At 43.1% G+C, this 25,546-nt stretch overlaps 1 protein-coding gene and 2 long non-coding RNA genes across 7 annotated transcripts in view; 2 read left to right on the forward strand and 1 right to left on the reverse strand.

Moving 5' to 3' along the window:
* The window catches only part of LRRK2 (leucine rich repeat kinase 2), an 80,483-nt gene extending 76,066 nt beyond the window's left edge, over positions 1–4,417 (reverse strand). For both annotated transcript variants that reach the window (XM_080561439.1, XM_080561438.1), the window contains exons 1-2: positions 4,037–4,417; positions 3,846–3,931 (exon numbers count right to left, since the gene is read on the reverse strand). In XM_080561439.1, the coding sequence (XP_080417565.1) occupies positions 3,846–3,931; positions 4,037–4,196 (246 nt within the window). In that variant the 5' untranslated portion in view covers positions 4,197–4,417. The remainder of the gene's footprint in view (positions 1–3,845; positions 3,932–4,036) is intronic.
* Positions 4,418–4,544: 127 nt separating this feature from the next.
* LOC308180291 lies at positions 4,545–12,856 on the forward strand. 4 transcript variants are annotated; one of them, XR_013940868.1, is made up of 6 exons: positions 4,545–4,884; positions 6,807–6,896; positions 7,495–7,550; positions 8,215–8,347; positions 8,724–8,798; positions 9,510–12,856. It is a non-coding gene; the product is annotated as an uncharacterized lncRNA (long non-coding RNA). The 4 variants fall into 4 exon arrangements; XR_013940869.1 differs by having other exon boundaries at positions 8,291–8,347; XR_013940870.1 differs by lacking the exon at positions 7,495–7,550.
* Positions 12,857–14,276: 1,420 nt separating this feature from the next.
* LOC308180019 overlaps positions 14,277–25,546 on the forward strand; it is a 33,600-nt gene continuing 22,330 nt past the window's right edge. Inside the window, exon 1 of the long non-coding RNA XR_013940705.1 lies at positions 14,277–14,910. This is a non-coding gene — a long non-coding RNA (uncharacterized lncRNA). The remainder of the gene's footprint in view (positions 14,911–25,546) is intronic.

The following is a 25,546-nucleotide window of genomic DNA, read 5'->3' on the forward strand; positions in this document are numbered from 1 at the left end:
CTATTTAATTGCAAATGAGAAGGAGAAAGGATAGTTTTTAAAAGTGGACGTGTTAAAGGTGTAAATGTTCTAAATGGGGTGAGGTACCTAAATGATACTACATATTTCATATTCTTGCCATCAATCCTCAGTTTCTGTGTGCTTACAAAACACAAAAAGGGCAATGAAAGTCTTGAGAACACAAGGAGTGAAAGACAAACTGAAAACAATATATTTATTCTAATAACTACCTGCTCTATCCTATGCAAGTGCCTTGACTTTTAGGTATCTGTAAATAATACCAAAAATGAAAAATGTCCATACTGGAGAAATCTGTTCCCCCCATGTTCCCTGGAACAATGTTCTTTATTATTATGAGAGCTTGCTGGGCGTATCGGCCTGCAGGCTGATAAAATTGAATGTGCTTTAGTGTGAATGATAGCAGTGAGCAAAAAATGTAGAAAGAATTAACTGATGAAAAGAAAACCTTGCTGTACTGAAAGAGAGGAAGTAAACTGAGAAATGTCAAAAGTTCAAGACAAAGCAGATTAAAAAAAACACTAAAGCATAAAACTCTCCCTGGCCATATAAATAAAAAAAGAACAAAAGGAGGAGGAAGTAGGCCTGTCTGCTGTAGGAATAGGGTCAAGACAGAAGATAACCTAGGTGTGGCCCAAAAACTACATGCATAACGAGATCCCATTTCAGCAAAGAGTTATGCAAAGCAAAGGGGTCAACAAAGGACATCCACCACCAACAGGAATGTAAACAGCTGCTTCGAAGGAGCTTCACTGCAAAGTTCATAGAAATTGCATGATCTCTAACCCTGCAGTGTGAAAGACGAGAGACATGAATGAAATTGGAAGTTGGGTAGTGCAAAGCCACCCAAACAAACGTAGACTAGAAAGCAGGCGGCTTTCACAACAGCTTTGGCAAGTCTATGAAAAAGGTGATGGAAATCCCCGGGAACTGGAATTCTGCTTTTATATTTCACAGGTCACAGGCACTACGTTCACGCTATCCGCAGTAGCTTTGCTTTTGTTGCAGTTTAGATTTCCAGAGTCAAATGTTTTAAGCCAATTATACCCTTAATGTCTGCAGATTGAGCTTGCCCAGAAGACAATTTCCTTGCCTAGACAGCGAGCTGACTTGCTCTACTTGAGAGTGCAAACCAACTACTATGGACATTCAGGAAAATTAGTCTGGACTGTGGGATCAACTCCTGATCAAGCATAATTTCAAAGAACAGCCTTAGTGACCACCAAATCCCCCAAAGATGGGGTTATGCATTACCTAATTTTCCATGTTCAAGCAACAAATTTCAAATCTGCACGGCAAAGACATCGTAGAAGTGACCACTAATTCAAACACTGTTTATTGCTAAAAAAAAAGATTTTAAAGTGCCACTTCCTGCCCTGCTAATTGTAAAACTTAGAACCCGATGAAAATTAGCTTAAAGTCTTTAGAAAAGTCACTTTTGTACTGTCTCTGATGAAATTTATATTTCTATTAAAGATTCTATTTGGATTGTTGTGACTCCAAGCACTGACAAACATTTATAAGGACTGTGGAGCCAGAAAAGACCGAAGCAGACATTTGACCTGCTGATAATGCAGTCTATTTTACAATATTAAAATCACAGCCTTGGGTAACAAAGAGCTTGTTATCCTTTTAATAATTAGTAAGAAAGTAAGGGTCTTTTAAATAACAGAGATACTAAAGGCTACAGGGAAAGGAAAAAAAATGCAGTAAACAAAGATGTTCTTGTAAACACTTTAACATGTTCTGACACACAGGGACAGTTGGCGGCAGCACTGAAACCCTGTTATTTTTGTCAGCCCCTTTTCATTTCTGGCATGCAATGAATTTATATTACATTAGCTCACACCTTCTACATGAGACAAAGCTCTACTGACTGCTCCTTTCTGAAGTGTAAACAAGTTTTGATCTATTGTTTCTAACCTGCTCTAATCGTTGTCAGCCAGCAACTGAAAAAAAAAAAACACGCTATCATATTTACTTAAAAGATGTCTATTTTACTTTTAAGGCACTACTGACTTTGCAGCTCAGTATCTTCCTACTTATAAAGAAGTTTGCAAGACTTATGCCTGTAGTCCGACTTGCACTGGTACTCGCAATATTGATCTATTAAGCCAATTTACTCTGTGGAAGCATAGGACAGAAAAGGAAATCCTCACTTCAGATATGGCTCCTAATATGTTTTTTCTCTTACATGGGTCAGTTTTATTACAATGCCAAAAGCCAAGGAGGCAACTGGTTGGTTAATCAATTTATTCAATGAGAATTCTTTAGTAGTACAGACGGACTACAGCGAAGTCAGGACTACGTCACTTCACTGCTGCCAGGGAGAACTGTGTATTCACAAAGGCTGTAAATCAACTGCTGTGGATGAAGCAAGGAAGCCAGAGCTCTACTAACACACTGTGGATGTTGGTAAATATCATAACAAAATGTGAAGGACGAGCTGCCTATGGCACTTCGTGAGGAACTGGATTAGAGCTTTGCACTGGCTTTGAATTTGACACTTGAATACAATGTAGTAATGCAAAGGAAATCCAAAACTTCTAAACTGAAGCACTGTATGACTGCAAATGTAGGCAGAGAGAAGATTAAAACTGATTTTAAAATTCTATATTAAATCAAAGTGAAGATTTTTAACTTTACTAAAATAAAAATTAAACAATCACGGTCCTCTTACACGCTTCTTAGAGCCCTGTGCAATCACTTCAGACCTGCTTCTGGTTGTGGTTGAATTTCATATTTTTTACTTCCTAGACTAAATTTCTGGGCAGTGGTTTTGTAAATTGTTACATACCTCATATGCTTTCTTCTGAAAAAAATAAAGATTTATCCTTTTGTATTTCTTAATGAACAATCCTTTTGTATTACTTAATGACAATTCAATAGTAAAATAACTTGAAAGTTCAGACTTTGTACAAGTTACTTAGTCTTCAAAGGAAACTTTCATGTTTTAATCTGAATCTTATGCTTGTGATCTCTAGCTTAAGATCTAGTAGATTAAAAAAAATCTTAAAAAATATTATTATTTATGTTTTGCTTTCTAGTGAATCCAAAAAAAAAAAAGACGCCCAAAAGCTTGTAATGATACAAAATTGCTTAACAAAGAAAGCAAGCGAGTGGCACGCGAACTTGGACTTCATAAACATCCTTTGAGCATAACGTAGTCAGAAACTTAATCTATGCCTGCCAGGAAGGAGCTCTTTCATATGACAAGCCTGGCAGCTGTACCATAAGCACAGCACCAAGTTGTGCAAGCGCCACACCTCATTGAAGTGGGTCGGTGTTGTCACAGGAGCAGCCAGGCAGAACCTTAAATTGCAGAAGCTCCTCTGAGTTACAACACTGTTTTCCCCTGAAAAGTGGCCTCGTACAACTCTCACAGGATGGGGAGACGTATGTATGAAGACATCTTAAATCATCCTGCTCCTAAAGTTTGCCTAAGCGAGGCAGGATTTAATGTCGATATGTTGGAGCTATATTAAACGTCAGGATTTAATGTCGATATGTCGGAACTATATCAAATGGCAGGATTTCACGTCGATACGTCAGAACTATATTAAACAGCATTACGTGTAACTCAGAAGCGTGGGGTGTGCTGCATCCACGCCGCTTCGTTTACGCTCATCACTCCACTTTCTTTTGCCGTTTAGAGCTGCTGTTTGCATCTGCAGAAACCTGGGACTCCCAACCCCAACCCCTCTCCTGTCCTTTTGCTGAGGAGCAGCGTTTTCCTTCACACAGCCCCCTGGAAGGGCAGGGGGCAGCCTCGGAGCGGGCCGGCCCCAGGCCGGAGCCCGGCCGGGGGGGAGCTCGGGGCCGCTTACCTGCTGCACGCCCGCTGCCCCCGCGTACATGTCCACCACCAGCAGCACGGGAACGTGGATGTTTTTGCCGCTGAAGAGCCGTGGAGCTGGAGGGGGACACAGAAAAGCCGCGTTAGGGCGTGTGGGGCAGCCCGGGATGGACAGGGCCGGGCAGGGCTGGGCTGGGCTGGACAGGGCGGCCCTCGCCTTACCGCTCTGCCGGGCCGCCAGCTCCAGCAGGTCGCTCAGGGTCTGCACCAGCGTCTCCAGCCGCTTCCTCTCCTGGACGTTTTGGAGCCGGACCACCAGCTTCCTCAGGGCTTGTTCCTCCCTCGCCGCCTCCTCCTCCTCCGCAGGGCCGGCGCTGGCCATGGCCGCCCCGCTGCCCTCCGCGGCGGCCGCCTCGCCTCTTCTCGCCTCGCCTCACCCCATCCGCCGCGGGGACGAGGAGCGGACGACGCGGGCCCGTCCCGCAGCCGCTGACAGCGCCGCCCAGCCCCTTCGAGCCGCCCTCCCCGCCGCCGCTGCCTCCCGCCCCGGGACGCGGTCGCGGCCGGGCGTGGAACCCCCTCCCTCAGGCCCCCCGCCCGCCGCCATTAGGGGGCGCCCGCGGCACTCGCGCACGGTTCGCTGACAGCGCGCCCGCTTGCGGAGATTGACAGCGCGGATATCCAATAGAATGGCAGACCTGCAGCGCGGGGTCCGCCCACTAGTGTGCCTAGGCTATAAATACGGTTTGGAGGGTGCCCTCGCGCCTCAGGTGAGGGTGGTGGCGAGAGAGGCGTTGGGTTTGTTTTGTTCTTCCTCGGAAAAGGGGAGCAAATGCAGCTAATGTGTGCGGCTCCATGGGCAGGCAGTAGGTCCTGAGGCCTCCTTGCATAATGTAGTGTCCTTTTTCCTGCTGTGGTGGGCCAGGGAAGGTGGAGAAGGAGCTATGTCCTCTCATGAGGTTTGAGGCAGCTGAGGTGAAGCTGAAGGATCACCAGCTTTGGGTTAACATAGCCCAAGGAAGACCCTTGCTTCATGTTCATGAGTGTTTTGGCCTCACGGACTCCGTTAGGTCTGTGGGTTTGCTTAAAACAAAACTTTGTTGTACTTGGAAGTCAAATTTCGCTCCAAGCTGCGCAATGAGAGTTTGCAGTTCTGAGATAAGAAAGTTCTCTTGCCCTGCATGTTCATTGCTTCACTTGTGGTTGATGCAATCTTCCTGTAACCTGGCAATACTTGTGGTACCTCACTGCTCTTCTGGGAGAGTGGTGTGTGGGTGTGAGGTAGCCGGACACCTCTTTAAATACTTGGTTAGAAAGGCAGTACCAGTGGGATATGTTATACAGAAGTTGCATGCCCTTTGTAATACCTAAGTATTAATTAAGGGAATAAACTTTCCAGTTAAATTGGACTTCATTAGACAAAAGTCTGGTTTGGAGGATCATGGTAGGAGTATGGATTTACCTGAAGCTTTTGCTTAGTTCACAGTGTTTTGTTAGAAACACGTATTGTTTGTTGAACAGTAGTTTCACAGGTTGCTTGTTTCTCAAAACATGCTTTAAGAAAGTGCTCTGTAATGCCTCTGAATCCACATGGAGCTGGCTGAACTGTCCCTGGCCTCTTGGTGTATCGGTCCTGAAAACCTTGGACACGGCTGCCTTCATCGTTCAGGCTTTTTTTTTTTTTTGCACAAAGAAACTATTGTCTTGGCATCCCAATTATAGTCCATTAACTAGGACTGCATTTGTTAAATGATGAGCTAGTATTTCCCTCTCTAAAGCACTGGAAAACAAACATGAATGTGAGATAGCGTTATGAAATAGTGACTCATAGTTTGAGATGTGTGGAACACATTACATCTGGACTGAAACAAAAATGAGTTGAATTAAATGGATTGGTTGCACTTGAAATATGTTTTTCTTTTCTGCAGAACCACTAATGCAAGCACAAAGAATAACTGAAAAATGTTTTTTCTTGATTTACAGTAGTATTTTTGCCTTGCAAAATGAATGCAAATAGTCTCAGTTTATATTGACTTCCTCCCGTATCTGCGAAGCTGTAGTTGCTATGAGACTTTAGCAAAAGATTTTTAAAAGGTCAGTCTCCATAGCTTATACTGATCAGAAATGTCACTTGTGAGTTTTAGAATCTCTGCAGTTGTAAGGTACAACTAGTGATATTGATAAAAGTTGTATTAATATGGCTTCCAAATCCTACTCTTAAACTGAATTTGTGGCTGCTTTGTCCATTCAGCAGAGCTTCCCTCTGGATGCGCTGCTGCTCTGGACTTCTTTCTAGCATATTTTAAATAAGAATGCACCAATACAGGTTATGTATTGGTGTTTCAGTGGAGAAAAGTGGAATAAAGTTGTGGATTTCCTTAAGGAAAATTGCTTAAGGAAAATTTTTGTTTCTCAAGAGATCTCAAGCGCAGTTCTTCCATATGTCCTACTTGTGTATCAAGGGGTTTTGTTGTCACTCCACCTCCCTTGTAATTCCCTAAATTCCAACCGATCTTTGCTTCCAAACACTCGTGTCTCCTTGAGTGTTCTTTTCATGGTGGTGTGTGTGGTTTTTTGTTTTTAACAAAATCAGAATTGTCGCACCTGGCTCTTTCTTGAGGTTGAGCGCTTTAGGCATAGAAGAATTATTTCCCCTTTTTGTTTTCAGTGAGATTGGCAGCTGTCTGCCCTGTGTGTCCTGGTCTGTATTTATCCTATTCCACGTGGATGGGACTACTAGTACTCATTAAGTAATATAGCATCTCTGCTGTGTGACCAGCTAGACAGATATGAACAGATAGTGTAGCACATTAACAAAGAGATTAATACATTGTTCTACCTCCAGCTTTTGCATTCCTGCATCAGCTGGAAAATTACGTGGCACCAGAGAGCCCTGGAGATTTGACACTCTTGTTTGAACGAGCTCGGTGGTTGTGGTATCGATGGGATAACTATGGTTTTAGGTCACCCTGCTTTTTCTTTCCTGCTGTAGGTTACGAACACCTTGCGGTACCACAGAATTATGTGGAACATTGAACTTCAATTGGATTCTGAAATCAAGGGTTTTAGGATATGTGATAGTGTGAGTGTTTGGATTTGGCCCTGACCATTGCTTTTTTAACACATACTTCGGGAAGTCTGCTCTTATTTGTCATCTGATTTTAATGGAAAGAGTAACGACCTGATCCTACTGGTCACACCATGGCTGTGCTTGGTTAATCTCTCTAAGGCTGTGGGGCTGCGTTTCCCAGCTGGTGTGTCTGAACCCTGCTCTTTCTACTCTGACTCACCCCAGCTTCGGCTGTAGTTAGTGACCTCCTCTACCTTTAGGGACTGATTGCCTCTGGGAAGCTGGGGCTCCTTAGGGATGGGGCTGGGAGTAGTCACGTCGGTAATGCACCTGGTGAGAGCTTGTTGAGGTGGAATCCAGGTTTCTGTCGGGCAGATTTCTCTTCTGGGCAATGCATGCAGGTGGCTGGAAGGCTGACCCAGGGGCTGATGTGGGGCTGTGCAACAGGGGGCCTGAAGCGCAGCCGGCAAGTTGCTGAAAAGAACTTAACCGGTGCAGATGTAAAACCTTCCAAATATAGTAGAAGAAAGCAAGATATATTTGTCTGCTCTTTGTTGGGTTGGTAATTTCCTGTAAGAAGCAAGTAGCCGTTTCCTTATTCTGTTTGTAGGTGAAGCCATAACTGAAACAGAGAAGACCAGATCAGTGGAGAATTTTTTTTTGCATGTGAGCTTGAATCTCAATTTCATTGTAAAATGGGTTGCCATGGACCAAACTGCAAGTGTGCATGTTGGGGACGTATTCCTGGACTGATCAAGTCTAAGCTGTTACCCGTATAGTGGGAAATACTACTCCGGCTTGTGTTTCTTCCTCATTCTGTGTCTGTGGCAAGAAAAATTTGGCTGTGAGAGCACAGGCATTAAGACAGACTTATGACATACATCAGCCCACTTCTCGTGTGGTGTTCCTCTGTGGGCACTGTCCTGTGTTCCTCTAGTCCTGTCCTTTGGATGTGGCTTCAACACGCACGTGATGCCACGCCACGTCCTCCCTGTGCCTCCTGAGAGCCTGCTGCTGCCCTTCAGCCAAGTACGTGGCTCTGTCCTGGGCTGAACAGAGAGGCACCGTGCACTTGTGTGAATTAAATTACTTCAGCTCTCTGTTTGTCTTTGGTTTGGTGGCCCCTCTCCTTGTTACTAGCCTTCCTCACTCTCTCTTGAGAGAGAAGACTGGGAAATGAGAGTACCAGGCTTTGTAGTTGGTCTGACTTTTGTGCAACTGTGTCTGTGGTGGCCTTTGCAACTTCTTGATTTTGTCCCGTAGCTTCCCAGAAGCTACGGGCCTGAGTAGACAGAGCATTGTGTAACCTGTACGCTGTTTTGGTTTTCAGTGTAGCCTGACAAGTCGATACACCTCCTTGCATCTGCTCGCAGACCTTGCACTTTCCTCGGTCTTATCTTTCCTAGGTATCAGCAGCAGCAGTGATAGCAGCTGTGTATCCTAAGCCTGGGACGATGGAGCTGGTAATTACAATGATTTTGAGAGGCATCTTGCAGAAACCACAAATGGGAAAGTCAGTAGAGGATATACCAGGAAAACGTGATGTCCCATGCAGGCCAAAAGAAAAGTGCATCACTAAGACTATATAGCCATTTCCCTAAAATGGGAATTGTCTGTCTGGTTTAGAATATAATAGTCGTTTTTTTTTTTTAACCCTGTCAAGCAGTATATAAAGCCTGTGGAAATGGTACCACAAATACAGCAGATAAACTGTGGGAAGTGACTAGCAAAGATGGATTTCCTTTGAGTGTTAAATTACACTTAAACTCAAAAAAAAAAAAGTCTTAACTGTGGGAAAAAATATATTTTAGAGGGAACTGACTTGTGCTTTCATCCTAGGTCAGCTGTGCAGTGTGGGTAGAAGAGATTTGGCTCGGGGAAGACATTTTTCTTCTCCTGGAGGAAATCCGATAAGTATGGCAACAAAGATTTTTTTTAATGAAGTCCAGCTGTAATAACCAAAATTGCGTTTAACTTTTTAGTTCCATCTGATTCTTGGTGGTGTTCACCATTGGAGGTAGTTTGGCTAAATCACTCCTGTATCCTAGTGTCAGAGTGAGGGAGCGTCATCGACTCATGCTTCTCGGCTAAATGTGTTTGGTGCACCCTGACACTTTGCTATACAGCCAGGGTGCCTATAGTTGAAATGCTTTGAGATGCTTTAGCACTGTTACAGATTGTGATACAGGTGATAGGAGACCTACTTGCTTCGAGCAGTGATCCAACTGATTGTTTTGTTATTCTTTGCGCTTACGTTCTGGTGTGGCCACAATTTTGTGCAGAGTGTTTAAAACAAAACAGTGACAACAAAACCAAACAAAAACCAAGGGACCCAAATCGTAAAGTACATTTTAACAATTATATTAGGGTGCACACAAATGACAAGGTTTCAGTCTCTGCCTTGTTGCTTAAGAAATCCCAATATCCTTAATTAGCTCATCTTTTCCCAGAAAAAAAAAAAACAGCTAACTGTGGTTTTGGGCAGCCACAGTGAGATAACCTTGAAGAATATTCTGATTTGTGCATCAGTTGTGTATCTGCTGAGGTCTACGTGGGTCACTGGGTGCAGAGCTGGACATGAAGCTATGGTTCCTGCAGATATTTTCTGGTTGCTGTTTCTTCTAGGTTGTTGCCAGCGTTTTGCAGTTGTGTGGTTCCTGGCCGCAGTGATGCCTCAGGATGGTGTGGTGAGACTTGAGGCTCTCCAAGATCGATTTGGAGAACTGATGCAAGCTGTGGTGTGACTGCACCTCTGATGTGGTTACGTGCAGAGTGCATGTTGGGGCTGTGACCCGTGTGCACCTTCTCATCCTCTCAGAGCTGCCACCTTTCAAGGGGAGTTGATAAATGTGTGCCTGGTGGATGCCCAGGTAGGCACCCTGGGGAACTGCTGGGCATGTTGCAGTGACCTGGCAGAGAGACCTAAGGAGTACGAAATGAATTTCACTGAAGAGGACAACCTGTTCCCTCAGGGCAGTGTGACACCTGAGTAATAACGTAGGCATCTAAATTGTAGCTGAAGTCGCTTCCAGAATCGTTGGTGTGCTTGGTTCACTGAGTCAGAGTGGGCTGGGCTGTCGTTTAGGCATTGCCGCAGGCAGAATCAGAAGCAGTGACCAGCATCTGCCCTGGCAAAGCAACAAGGAACTTTCTTACCACGATGGTATGTTTGTTGGGCTCGTGCTTTGGGGCAGTGACTTGTGACAGAGCAAAGTGTGGAGCAAAGATGAAGATACACTAAGACTCTTGCCATCAAGCTTGAGTCTACTAAGCAAAAATGTGTACATTCTGCCAGACTTTGTGGAAGAAATTTTAAGTCAGTTTTTTCCAGTCTCACCTAAGGTTTTCTGCTCTTTTCTCTGAAGCAGAATTTCATGTTGGCCACAGGCTGTAACTCCAGATCAGCTGGTCTTCTGATTTAATATAACAATTTCCATGGCCTCATCACCCAATGTGTAATGAATAATTATGCTTTCTCACAACTTGTTTAATGTCATGCAGAAATGAAGGATGCACTGAACCATAAAGTAACTTTCTAAATTAATGCAATGATGGATTTGAGCGTACGGTAATTGATCTTTGTTTTAACTTTACACAGTGGTTGACTAGGATAGGAATTCAGAAAACATGCAGAAAGCTCATCTGTCCTGCTTGTACATGAGAGCACAGGGTGATAACCTGTCCAAAATCTCAAGTCCTGGTTTGTGATGGCCAGAAGCAAAGATTTTTAAGGAGCCATTGCCAAAAAGCCAATGCCTGCACAGTGAAACTTTGACTTTGGATTCCTGCTCCTTACAAATGTAGATAAATAAACAATTCTTTATTTTCTGCTTATTACCTAGACCTGTGCCCATGTAATCTATTTCTCTTCTGACTTTTACATCTGGAATAAAAGTTGTGATGTTTGCTTGGAATTCTTACTGATTATTGGGTTATCGTGTCTTTACTGTAAGAGGTTTTCTCAATTTGTATTATAGATAGGTCTGTGAACACACAGGAACCTAATGAATACGTCCGTGTGAGTGAAATCTGTTGTCAGCATTGGGCTACCAACATGGTCAAGGACTAGGAGGGTCTACCCCATGAAGGGCAGCTGAAGGAATGGCTTCAGCCCAGAGAAGACAGCTTTAGGGGGACCTAACACCTTCCTGCCAATACATCTGAGGAAATGGAGCCAAGCTCTTCAGTGGTGTGTAGTAGGATGATAAGAGGCAACATGCATAAACTGAAATGAGGTCCAGAGTGGGTATCAGGAAAACTCTTTCACCACAAGAAGCCCTGAAGACTTGACTGGATAAAGCCTTGACTGACCTGGCCTGACTGTGCATGCAGCAGTACCTTGGACTAGGCGCTACTGATGTCCCTTCCAGTCTGAGTTATCTTATGATGCTATGTTTTCTCTTCTGTTCAGTGGCAGACCATAGGAGATAATCTGTTTTTTTTGTTTTTTTTTTTTTTTCCCCAAGCTGTTGGTATAGTTATATTGGATGGCACAGACAGCTTCTGAAGAGCTAACAATATTTGATCACAGGCAGTTTTTCTATTCTCATGATGAAATGGTGATAAAGTCTGCATTGCACATGATTGTATGGCTAGTGGCTGAGCAAAGCTCCTAGTTAGATTGTCTTTCTGGAAGCAGCTTGTAGTGGCAAGATCTTTGATCTCTTGTTTCATGTCATCGTGGAATACACAGAACAGAACTTCTGTGTGCAGCTGCCATCAGAGGTTGCTTTCACTTTTATGCAAACAGAACTGGTGCTGGTGGTGGGTTGCAGACTGCCACTCAGCCGATCTTGTTTCTAAATTTGATTGTTTTTGTGACATCCATAGGGCAGTCAGCAAAGTAAAGACAATTGCTTGTATTGTCATGCTTTACTCATCAGTCATCAGTGTGGCCACCTGACCTCTTGTGACAGTTGAACTGATTCTTTTACTTCTGTTTATTAATAATTTGCATGACAGTCTCATCCTGACTTTCTTACATGCAAGAAAAGGAAATTGTTTTGAAGGCTGTATGTTTTTTTCAATAACCTTTCTCTGATATTGTAGTGATATTTTTCCAATTCTGAGAACTGTTCTAATTCCCACACATCTAATCAGATAATGTGGCATTGTGACTTCAGCTGCTTTTTCACTCAGCTTAGGTTTATCTGTATGTGAAATGGATCAGGAGGATTCTTTTTGACCTTCTGTTTGTATGTGCTTATTTCAGGCTTAAACACTGCTGTTAGTTCACTGCCCAGACAACATTCAACAGTAATTAATCTAAAAATCAGAGAAACCAGAGACTGGAAGAGACTCCTGGAGACTGTTAAGTCCACCCTGCTGTTCAGAGCAAGGTCACTTAGTGTGGGAGGCTCAGGCCTGTCTCCAGTTGGGTTTTGAGTATCTTCATTGACTGCTTATTTGACCACTTTCCCATGAAGTATTTTTTTTCTTCTTAAATGACATTTCCTGTATTTCAGTTTGTGCCAGCGTGCATCACTGAGAAGAGTCTCTCTTTACTTTCCCTTATATGCATGGATAAGATTCCCCTGGAGCTTTCTCATCATGAGGCTTCTCAGGATAGTTCCCAATACTTTTGCATGTGTGCATCTTCCACACTGAGTTCCAGTCTTACCCATTTTCAGTTGAGTGGTTTTGCTTTTGGTTTGAATATTCCTATCTCTATCTCTGTTATCTTTGTCCTCATTGTTGCTGTCTTCTCATCCCTTCCCAGCAGGGAAAAGTAGGAGTTATTGAATGAATTCTAGGAGCAAATGTGATTGCAGCCACTTTCTTAAACAAATGATATGTTAATGTATCTGTTACAGCCTTTGGCATTACATACTAGGAAAGCCTCAAACTTTGCTTTATAAGCATCCAAATAAAGTCCATGAGGCATATCATCTTTAAACAGTCAGCTTTCCTTTCCACCTCTACATTCTTGCACTTCTAGTGCGAACTCCATGGCAAAAATGTCTCTTGGTATGTCATGCTTTTCTGTATGCATTCTGTCATAGGAAAATATAACTCTGCCCTGCTTCTCAGCTTCTGGCCACACGCATGAAGCACTGCTGCTGGGTTTTGTCTAGGATCTGTTCGCAACACATTGTGCACTTCCAGCCTTTACACCTGCAATGCTTTTCCACATAGGCCTTGCACACTGATCATAGCAATAAATAGAATCAGTTTTGTAGTAGCAAAGGCCTTGTTCCTCTGTAAATATTCCTCAGACCTGCACATCAGTCTGTGGCCACGAGCACTGTTAACTGCACAGTCTTGCAACAGGCAGAAATGGCTATAGTTCTGCTACGGATGTGATTGTAGACAAAGCTCACAAAAAAATGTATTGCCCCAGGTACCCTTCTGACATCTTTAACACTATAATAATTTTCAGAATGTAAAAGGAGGAAATGGGTCTTGGTCAGACCCCGACCTGGGTCTGTGGCTCGGCTTCCTGGCTTGGCCTTGCACCTGCCTCATCACCGTGGCCTTGCTGGGTGATCGCTGGACTGTGCCTGCCCAGATCACGCTCTCTGGACGCAGTTCTGAAGCAGACCTGCCTGGTCTGTGCTTAGCTCCTGGCTCTGCTCTCCTTGCAGAGCTGCCAGCTGTTGCCACGCTATGACAGAATCACAGAATCATAGAATATCCTGAGTTGGAAGGGACCCATAAGGATCATTGAGTCCAACTCCTGGCACCACACAGGTCTACCCAAAAATTCAGACCATATTACTAAGAGCACAGTCCAAACGCTTCTTAAACTCTGACAGGCTTGGTGTCATGGCTACATCCCTGGGGAGCCTGTTCCAGTGCATGACAGCCCTCTCAGTGAAGAACCTCTTCCTGATATCCAGCCTGAACCTCCTCTGTCACAGCTTGACACCATTCCCTCAGGTCCTATCACTGGTCACTAAAGAGAATAGATCGGCACCTGCCCCTCCGCTCCCCCGCATGAGGAAGCTGTAGGCCGTGATGAGGCTTCCCCTCAGCCTCCTCTTTTCCAGGCTGAACAGGCCCAGTGACCTCAGCCACTCCTCATACGTCTTCCCCTCTAGGCCCTTCACCATCTTTGTAGCCCTTCTCTGAACAGTGTTAGGGTTAGGAAGGGAAAAAAGTCTAGACCTCCACTTAGACTATGAGTGCAAAGGAGCCACCAAGAGAAAAGGTTGAGGCTTCCAAAAGACCTCTTCCCCTGAGAGCTGTTTTGCCTAGGTGAGGGCTGGAGGCCGAAGCTGTGAAAAAGGCTAGGGTTAGGAGCAAGGCTCCTCCAGTTCCTCGTGGTGTGGGCTGGAAAGTGCTGCTATGCAAAGGGTTGGGCTGCCAACAGGCCTCCCCATGAGAGTGTTTTTGTTTGGGCTGTTGCTGGGATTCTTGGCTTAATGCTCTGGCTGTGCCCGACCTTAGGGTTAGGACCAGGAGAGAGACAAAGCCTGGAGCTTCATTTGGAGGAGGGCTGCCAAAGGGGCTCCTGTATGAAGGGGCAGGCTGCCAGAAGCCCCTTCCCCTGAGGAGCTTTTTGTCTGCGTTATGGCTGGCCTCTGAGCCTAAGGCTCAGCCCAGTCCTAGGGTTAGATTTAGAAGTGAAATCCACCTTGGAGCTCCAGATTAGGGTTGTAAAGGGACTGTTTTTGCCTTCTGTTATTAGTTATTTCTGATGGTTCTTCTGCAAGTCATTTTGCTGCCTTGGTTGCTTTTTTCATCTTGGCTACGTTCATTATCATGTTTGTTGTAGAATTTCCCACTTTGTTTGAATTCAGTCTGTCCTTGATATCACTCATCTCAGACCTGCTCTTGCCATCAGCTGCATGGTAGTTCCTTCATTTCTTCCTGACTTTGGTATTGACACTGACATGGGTGTTTTGTGATCCTTTTAGGATGAGAGATCAGGAAATGCAGACAGGTGGTGGGTCAATTGTGGAAAGACCGTGTTGCAGTGTGATATAAATATATTTCAGAATTGGAGCTTCATCATTTTGACAGAAGAGGGAGACGGTGTGCAAGGAAAGGCTCTGAAGGCTGTTGGAAAGGCCTTGCTAGAAAGGTAGGTGATTTTATGAAGCAGTTGTTCTTCTATTTGAACTGTTTCTAGTGCTTTCATCTTCCTGCTCTCTTGTTTCCTTCTTTGCAGTGCTTTACATCACTGGCGAGCCTTCAGAGGCTGCATTAGGCATTACGTGGGGACTCTCCTTTGCAAGCTCTTTCAGACCATGTGCAGTCTTGGGTCCATTTTTCCACTTTCAGTTTTGTCTCATCATACTTTCCCTAGAGAGGAATGAAAATTTAATTACAGGAGGCCTCATAACCACCTTTTCTGTTTTTGAAGTCTGCTTTGAAAAGCCCATGCAAATTTATCACTGAAGGCACAGTATTCTGAATAAATACCTTTCCTTGTGTTACATTCCTGTTCTATATGTATTAAGCTCTGTGATTGGAAAGGAGGTGTTGTTATTTGAATGACAGAAAATACTCAGGGCCTGTTCAGAAATGAGTTATTTGATTGCCTCCTGGCCAAAATGGTCCATCTCCTTTTATCTCTTAGTCAGCAGGGACTCTGGGGTGTTAATGGAATCACTGCTTCAGAAAGCAGTGTTGGGGCAGGTATTCTACCTCAGACTAAAAGATGGCATTTTCAGCTTATGTTTTAGTCATCAGGGGCTTTGGGTTTTAAATATGGATGAAGTACTGTTCGTGAGCCTGTGCTTGTTCTCTGCTGTCTGTACAGAAGGCTTGTCATCACCACAGCCTCCAAATGTGCCTTTGTTCAAAGCAGTTTCAAAAAGGTGCTAGATATGCAATGTTTTTATGCAAGTGTCATTTGGTTTGTTCTTTATGGGCAGCTTAAGAGTGTTTCATGTGTATGTTTCAGAAAGGACTGATACTCTTATTAAAAATGCTGAATATTTTCATAGTATGGTATAATGAAGGTCAGATTTTAATTGTGCACATATTATATATCTTAAATTGGGGTGACACCTAGTGGTGGGTGTTTTTATAATACATTAATAAACAGTAGTATACTTTCTATGGATCTTTTTCTTGTGGCTTCTCTAAGTTAAGGCTTCTTGAAACTATGCTTTTATCAAAAGAGGCCAGAGCAGACCTGGGTTTGATTAAAAGAAGGGCTGTCCCTGGAATTCCTGCCCTCCACTCTCCTGAAATTCCTGTCTTCCTCCTGCATGCTTTTCCCTTCTGTCATCCTTTGGGGTGCACTGCTTTGCCATCTATTGCTAGGTCTCTATGTTAATGGAGCAGATCAGACTATGGTAGTACTTCATATAAGTTTTCCTGCTCTTTCTTGCTGAACAGCTGATGATGCACTTTGTGTCTCTAAATTAGAAACTGAAGGAGATGTTCAGGATGTTTTCTGCCAGTATCCAGCTGATTAAACAGTGTGTGTTAAAGAGGCAAAGCTTTCACTTGATCAGACCTTTAAGGAAAAAAAAGTGTTTTCTAAGGAGGTGTAACGTAAAGCCTAAATCCCTGGACACGGGCTTCGACAGTATCTTGAAGAGGGCTGGGGGGAGGAGGGTTAAGGGCCAGTTGATCCAGAGGGAACAGCTGATCTGGGGGAGATGTAACCCACTATGATGATGTGCTTGCAAAGGGCTGCAGGTTTAAAAAAGCAGGTTCCCACAGCTGGGAATCAAACAGCACTGAGAGCTGTTAATCTGATGGGTAAGGGAGAATAATCAATGGAAACAGAGCACCTATTTGCCAACGACAAGTGAATGGGCACAGCACTCAATTCTGATTTCCAGGTGATTGTCCATCCATGAGGGCAAATTCCTCTGACAAATAGCAAAGTGATTTGTTGGTTTCTTCTTCAGGCTGGATCCAGTGGTGTTGGTAGTAAGCGCAGGATCCACTGTGCCAATTCAACAGCTCTGCCCAAGTTGCTTCATCAGCAGGGAGAGGCGATAGTAGTAAGCAATGCAAGTAACACAACATCCATCTATGGCTCTCGTTATGAATCATCTCCTGCACTGTTGTGATAAACTGCTTGAAGCATCTTCAGATAACCCCAGTTACCCAGAGAGGCATTAGCAAAGCAATTCCACAAAGACAAACAAACAAAAACCCACAAATATCATGTTGCCTGTAACTGTAGAAGAGTATAGAGACAATAAATTTTCTCTGAGTGAGTCCAAATGCTGAGATGACAGGGACTGGCTTATCCCACCCCCATTATGGGGGTGGGATAAGCCCAATGTCAGTGCCAATAAGGATCTTTGATCTCAAGTCAGTCACTTTTTATGAATAACTAGGACTCCTGTAAGGACTAAAGATATTCTGCATTTCTTCTTTACCATTCTGTGACTATTTCTGTTCTCAAGCATGCAAGTTTCAGGCATTGTTGCTTAAATAAATTTATGAATTGCATGACAAGTGTGTATGTACTGAACATCTTCAACGTGTGGTGACAGTGCTTAAAGTTTGGTTAGGCAAGGGCGTTGTGTCCTTCCCATCCAAACGAGCTCTCTGAAGTACGTCAAGTGATCTTTGATGGAAAGGAATTTTTGGCCACTTCCCCGTGTTTATATATTGAAGCTTACTGGTGTTGATTGTGGTGCAATTTTTGGTCTTTAATTTCTAATAAAAATGAATCTTGAGTTCTTAATTCCAAGTTGTACCTTGAATTTTCTTGAAAAATTCAGTTCTGTGTTTTCTAAGCATAATGTAAATAACAATGCAAGCAGAGCTTTCAGGTAAAGGTGGACATCTTTTCTTTGATCTGTATTTTTCAAATGGTTGTATTGTGGTCTGGTGGCTATTAACAATTTTCATCTAGATGACGTGGTAGCCTATCAGTCCTTCGTATGAGGGAAGAAGCAGCAGCTGTAGTTAGAAGCTTAAGCTGTAAAGACTTGATCCCTTGATCACTGGAACAGGTTTAGTTCCAATTCAAAATTTTACTGTATAAATGGTTTCCCAAATTACCTACCATATCAAATGCATTTACGATATATTTTACAAGGTTTTGTGTAACAGTATGCTGCTAGAATTGAGTAACATTTTAATTTTGTTACACAATTTCTGTAATTCTTAATTTGTGTCACTGTTAATAAATTGGGCTAAAACAGGGGGAGTGAAAGGGAATGTTCCTCTGGTTTAACCCAAGTCTAATTTTCAAAGCATAAGTTAGCATCTGCTTTTTCTATAAAGGTGGACACTCTGTATATTCTCTGCAGCTTAAGTTATACTGTCAGTTTTTCCAAATGGACTTATTTATTTGTAATTTTGTTTTGAATTACAGGCAAATTCTAAAATCTTTTACCCTAAATACAACTTCTGGGCATGTCAGAGCAGTATGGGAAGGCCTGAAGTATACAGTTAATCTCAAGTTATTTGAATAACAGCAATGTGAAAGTCCTCATCTAAAAATAGCAAAAAATTAAATTTATTTCACTAGCGAATTAAGCATATTCAAGGCCTGTGCTGATATCAAAAAACTATAACGGTGCTATCAGGTACTGCGATGAAGCATGAAGCTGACTTGAAATGTGTCGCAGAATGGCAGCTTCCTAATGGTGCATCTCCAGTTGGTGTGCGTAACTGATGATCGTGTTGGGACCATATTGCACCTAGCAGAACACAGTATAAAGCAACGCAGTAAATGCATTGCTGAGCGAGCAGTGATGCTCAACACGCTGTCACCAACACTGAGTACATAAACACAGCGCACCTGTGTAGTTCTATACTGCTCGTGGTGCTGTGGAAGCCTTTGTGGTCTATCTGTACTGGCTGATGTTATGTTGGCAGTAAGGTAAAAGCCATGAGCCACGAGAGGGTTAGTCCCATATCTCAGCTGATGCTCTCCAGTGTGTCAACTCCTCCGTGCTTTTGCATCTTTCCAAGGAGGTTAAGTGTGTCCAAGTGCTCCTGGGGAAGGCAGCAGAGCCTTTGGCACAGGGTGCTTCCAGTAGCACAGCTGCTTGCTGTAATGGGCGTTTATCTCAGTGTTATCAAAGGAGTGGTGGTCAGCTTTCTGGCAGGCTTCCTACTGCATCAGTTGGTGATGTTTCAACTCTGGGAAAGAAGGGGTATGATTTTACTTATTTTCCTTATACTCTGTTGACAGAGTCCTGTGTACGATGTCCTTTTTCTTTTACTTAGTGTTGCTGGTGTAACCAAACCTTTCTCGGAGCTGATCCATCATTCACTTCAGTCACTGAATAACTCTCAACATCATGTGTAGTGTTGGTTGCCTGCACCAGTAGTGGCCCTGTCCAGCTACCCATGGCAGGGCCTGCTGGAAAAGGGAATGAGCAATTGGCTCCACAAGATCATGGTGGAAGAGATATTTATAATTGAATACACATGTGGCTCTTTTGTAGCTATGTCTTTAATGGGGGAAAACAAATCATAAATGTTTATTAGGGGAAAATATTAATTTAAACTTCATCTTGGCTGAATTTTTAAATAGAAAAGAAAATAAGGACCCCGTATGTGCTGCTCATTGCCCTGCCTAGTTGGACACTGTGATGTCTCAAGAGAGCCTGTCCCCAAGTCCTGGTCCAGGTGGTGTCTAGGGGTAGCCAACAGAGTGGAAGGACCAGAGGGGTTTGGTACTGTGGAAACTTTGCACAGAGGAGAGGGAGGCAAGCCTGCTGGGAGGATGGGATTCCTTGCAGAGGGCTGGAACAATGTCACGTCAGGGCCATGTCGCCCTTCCCTGCCCTGATCTTAGACGAGTGATCACACACTGTCAAGTGCTGCTGGTCTAGAGGGAGGTGTCTCTGCCCATGGCAGGGGGGTTGGAGTTAGATGATTTTAAGGTCCCTTCCAACCCAAACCATTCTGTGATTCTATGAAGTGCCTTCCCTTAAGAGTGGGAGAACATAGAGATTTTCCTCATACTACCACCCATGCCCCCCTTAGAAACAGCAAGCCTAGATTTCATCTATTTTCAGGCGTTTTTTAACGCACAAAGCTAAGCTGTGAAGTCCACCTGTAGGCTGCCTGAGATGTTTCTTTGAAATTGCTTGAATAATTAACCTTGTGTCTTTAAACATCCCTGGTCACAGAAGGTATGTCCCTGTATAACAGAATACTGCACTGGTGGAGTTGTCTCCTGGGTAGTCAGCCAGCAGTCCCACACAACGTGAACTGTAGCACTTCATTTCTCAGTCGCAAGCACTGTATTTGATAGTGTTATATCTCAGCTGGTTTTGTCTGCTGCACAGCTCTAAGAGAATCTAATATGAAATACTCACAGACTTCGGTTACTAATCAAAGCTCGGTGATTTCCCTGAAGGGTTTATAGTTGGGTATTTGATACCTTGCATTTCACATTTTGAGCAGGTCTGATATCCTTCTTTCTCCACAGGAGAAATTAAGATTTGGTTCCTGCAAGTATATTCTACAATAAGACTTTTAATTTCTTAAGGTCTTTGTGAAGTAGGACCTATTCTTGTAGCTATATGGCATCAATGTGCTGATGAGCACTGTTCCCATGTGTCCCAAGGCTAAAATCAGTCCATGGTTAGGTGCATGAGTTGGAGTATAGTGACAGAAAGGAATGCTTAGGAACTGCAGGAGTATTCCAGAAGTTTGTGTTGTCAATATGTTGGCCGCAACTGTGCTCTCAGTAAGATAAACCTTCATAGATACTCTCAGATAATGCCTCATTTTTCATTCCCAGAATAATTTTAATCCTGACAATATTTGTCTAGTGCTGGAGAACATCTTACATAGCAGCCACATCACCACATTCCTCTCCTCCCACAACAAAAAGTTCTGTTCCTCAGTTAAGGCTCATTTCCTAAGGCCAAATCTTCTACCTATATGTTCTAATAAAGGAGTTCAGTCCCATCCTCACAGTTGGATAATCTCATCCCATAATTGTAGACTAAAAATTCCAGGCCATTCAATAGTTATTTGCGTTTCATTTCTCATCTTTCAGCATTCGTGCACAGTAGGACATCTGCTCTGCCCACGTGCTTTTGGATTCGCTAGTTTCATGATAAAATCTGGGTCAAAATGATCATGAGTGAAGATTTTGCACCTAAAAGATAAGTATAAATTGACAGAACTTCTTAAAGTATCAGTGAAGCAGAAATAATTGACATTTTATAAGCTATAAAAATACTGATGAAAATCGCTGAACAAAACATTCAGGTTTTAAACTTATTTCATGTTAGTCGCTGGCACACTTCGGTAAGTCTTAATTCCACTTACGTTATACTCCAAGTTTTAGTATCATTTCTCAGTTCTGCATAGTTTGGTGCTAGTCATCTGAATTTCAGGGTCAGCAGCCAGGCAACAGTTTCTTGGTCCAATCTTGCTGAATAGCATTGCTGATCGATACGTCGCTGGTTTCCAGATACATTGTGCAGTCTTTAAGTCGGTCGTTCTTGGTAGGGAAGTTGTTTTGCTCGCTTCTTTTTGTCATGCATCAAATTAAAGCCTTGTTTTGCACTGGTTTTGTGCAGCTTCTTGCAGTTGTAATTCACTAGTCTTTTCCCACAAAATAGTGGATAGCGTGTGGTATGTCACTGGGTTGACCATGACTAAGAAGTCATTGAAGCTGAGAGTTAATTTTAATACTCATTAGCTGAAATGATTTCAGCACTGTTTTATTGGAAGAACATTTCTTTATGTGATGATGTTGCTTGCTCCTATTGAAATAACATTAAAATTCCCTTTATTGCTGTTATAGCTTTCCTTTTCTGCCTCTAATCATATTGGTAGGAAATGGCTGTAGATAAGTCTTGTTCTTATTTGATCAATTATGCTTTGATTTAGTCTTTTTTTATGGGTAAAAAATAAAGTGCTTTGAGCTATTTTGAAGTGTGTGCACTGGAAGGTTTTATATTCAGCCAATTTTGGTATATCCTATTTTCTGTTTCTGTCTGGATATCATTCAAGGTTTTTACTGTGCAATTACATTAGATTTTTGGCTTTGGACAGAGCCATAAAGTGAGACTGAAGCATTTTGTAACAAAGCCAGCTCCTCTAAAGTATCTGTTACAGAGCTAGTTTAATTTAAGAAACTGTAATTAGCTGTCTTTTTCATCATTCTGGTGCAAATGGAAATTTTTGAAAATTAAGTATAAAATGTGGAATATTTGTAGTGGAACATAGACTACAGACAGATCCAGATCTGGATCATAACACGTGCAAATCTGATCAATTTTCCTGTTAGTATTCAGGAACTTCTTAGAATTCAACTTGATTTTATGACTTATCACAGACGAAGTGCTTTTTATCCAGCAGTGTTTGTAAGTAGTTTATTTCAGGTATATCATCACCCAAATCAAACCGCAGGCAGTAATTTGCTCTGACACTGGCAAAAAGACGACAGAAATATTGAAGTAATTGGATCTGAATAGCAGGTTGTAACCTTTATATGTAAGTGTATAAATACATATAATAAAACTGTATGCACACATCTATACATCCCGAGATGAATTGTACATGGCTTCTGACCTTGCCCCTCCAGACTGAGGTTTCCAAAATCATTTGTCAGTTAGGGACTGTGTCAGTGTAAGGCAAGAGATTCTCTTACAGGGTGTGAGTTCACCCCTCTTTGTCCCAGAGCTCCAGCTCTCAAAGGCCAGCCCAGTGTAGCTTGGACATAGCTCAAGGTTCGGTTGTTGTTAGATCTTTTGCTTTGAAGATGCCTTTGACACCGCCGCTAGGTATGATACACACAGCACAGTCTCCCTTCTGTGTATCTGTGCTTGGCCAGCCCATGACTGAAAGCAGGTTTTTATACGCTCTGGTCAGGAAGCGACCTTCTGACAGACTCACAGGCTCTCAGAGGGACCTAACCCTTTCAGTTGCTTTTCCTCATGCCAGTGTGCTAGTGCCAACGTTTGCGAATGTTCTTGCTGGTTTGTAATTGTTCCCTGGCTGTTTTGATGCTGCATTTTGTCTACCTGGCATAGCTTCACACCTTCTTTAAATACAAGAAACCAAACAAACGCTAAGTGATGTAGCACTTCTCCGTATTTTCCCTTTCACCTTCTCGCTGGGCTGCCTTTCCAGGTGGCTTTTTGCTCTCATGGACAGACAGGATGAAGATGAGATGATTTTTTTTGAAAGGATTTGGATCCACGGGGGTGGCATGGGGTGGTCTTACGCTCTGCCAGGCCCTTGGCTGTATACCTGTGTATCCTGTGGATCTTCGTAGTGCTGTCTTATCAGCACAGCTCATGAATAGGTGGTGGTGTAGAAATTTGGCCCTTCGTTATAAAGGGGGTGGGGAAGAAAGTCCTGCTCCCCCGCCCCAGCTTTTTTTCTGTAGTGATTATATTTTATTAAACTTTATTTGAGGTGGAGGCAAAAGAAAGCTGTCAACATTAAACCCCAGGCACTGATTTCCAAACTCACACACAGAATGTGGTTTAGAAATTATACATGTGTCGAGATGACTTTTTAATTGCTCTCTTGAGACATCTGGGGAGTTCTACCCTGCCAGCTTCATTCTGAATTACAGCTCAACTGAATGGGTCATGCCTTATGGCTGAGAGCTCTGGACGTTCACACGATGGATATGGCTTGGACCTCACCCATTTTCTCTGGGATAGCTCTTACAAGAGTAAGACACCACCTAAATGGAAAGGGTGGTGGCATTAGTCTCACAGCCGGAGGACAGATTCTGCAGCAATGAGATGTACATTGCCTCACCGAAGTTTATCCTTGTTCCAGACCTCCAGTATTCACTCCAGTTTTAAATTTGGAAAGCATGCGCCTTAACTTGTTAGGGTTAAATCAATGTGTAACAGATGTCTTTGCTGCTGCACATGAAACCTAGTTAGAGCAATAGTTGTGTGCACAAATACTGAACTAACAGTCCAAATTACCTAAGCCTATCTAAAAGCTGTATATTCAATGAATTCACTCAAATACACATACAAGAATAAGCTCAGAACTCAAGTTTTATGTTTAAAAAGTCCAGGGCTATTAGAACAGTTAAAAAAAATACTTATGGTGATAATTTGCCATTATCATTGTTTGTCAGAGTGCTTCTCTTCAGGAATTTAAAAATATATCTGAAAGTTTGCTTTTGATAAAAAGCAACAATGATAATTTCAATTTGCTAACTGAAGATTTCATAAACGAGACTTAAAAATGTGCCATGTTCATATATCCCCATTATACTGTTAGAGCAGAGAAATCCAACGAGAAAGTTGATGCAATTCAATCTCATTCACTAGCCTTACTACACTCCCCGCAATAATCCTTGTACTTAATGTTCAGTCTTGCACTGTTTTTTCCATTTCCTCTGTAAATGTCACGGAGGTTAACCTGGGGTTTTGTTTTAAGCACGGTTCTGTTTTGTGAATGTCCTTTTTGTATTTCACTTCTTGTGTTAGACCTCTAAGTGTTCATTAGGGCAAAAACGCTCAGCATGTGCATTCCCTAGATGTTGCTGAAAATAATGTGAGTATTGCTTCCTGTTATTGCCATAAAATGTTGAGCTATCTTTGGAAAATCAGTCATTGCATCAATGACATGCATCATATATTTGATGTCAGACCTGCATTTCTTGCTGATGAATATGCCTTTGAGTAATGTGCACTTGTTTTGGAGGTATACCATGGAAATCTAGCTGCTGCTGTTCTGTGCTAACATGCTGTTTTTTCAGGCTCCAATTGCTTTGGCAAACAGTGAAAGCACAGAACTGATGAAGGTAACAGTCTGAAAACGTAAGGTGATGCACCAGGGCTGAGGCAATCCCTAGCACAAATACAGCCAGGGTAGAAAATGTATTGAGGCCAGCTCTGAAGAGAAGGACCTGGGGCAGCTGGTTGATGAGAAGCTCAACATGAGCCGGCAATGTGTGCTTGTAGCTCAGAAAGCCAGCCGTGCCCTGGGCTGCATCAAAACAAGCATGACCAGCTGGTCAAGGGACGTGGTTGTACCCATCTACTCTACTCTTGTGAGGTCCCACCTGGAGCCCTGTGTTCAGCTCTGAGGTCCCCAGTACAAGAAGGACATGGACCTGTTGGATTGAGTCCAGAGGAGGGCCACAAAGATGATCAGAGGGCTGAAGCACCTCTTATGAAGAGAGGCTGAGGGAGTTTGGGTTGTTCAGCCTGGAGAAGAGAAGGCCCCAGGGAGACCTTACAGCGGCCTTCCAGTACCTAAAGGGGGCCTGCAGGAAAGCTGGGGAGGGACTCCTTGTCAGGGGTGTAGGGTTAGGATAAGGGGGAATGGCTTTAAACTAAAAGAGGGGAGATTTAGATTAAATGTTAGGAGGAAATTCTTTACTCGGAGATGGTAAGGCCCTGGCACAGGCTGCCCAGAGAAGCTGTGGATGCCCCATCCCTGGAGGTGTTCAAGGCCAGGCTGGATGGGGCTTTGGGCAACCTGGCCTGGTGAAAAGTGGAGTTGGAACTGGGTTGGAACTGGAGTTGGAACTGGAGTTGGAACTTTAAGTTCCCTTCCAACCCAAACCATTCTATGAAATTAAGCTAAATATCCAGAGAACTTGAAGCAAAGTTATTCACAGCTGCCCAAAGCAGAAGAGCACACCTGGTACTGGGATCAGATCACAAGTAACACTTCCCTGCAACTCAGAATTAGTTATGCATATTCAGACTTACAGTAGGGCCAGCTTATATTCCTGTTAAAGGTCCTTCCAACCCAAAGCATTCTATGAATGTGGAATTCTTATACGAGCAGAGCATCCTTTCTTGTAGAGTCACAATAAGCAAATTTTGAGTGTT

This window comes from Anser brachyrhynchus (genome assembly GCF_964034855.1).
Source record: "Anser brachyrhynchus genome assembly, chromosome: 1".
In the NCBI taxonomy this organism is placed as follows: Eukaryota; Metazoa; Chordata; class Aves; order Anseriformes; family Anatidae; genus Anser; species Anser brachyrhynchus.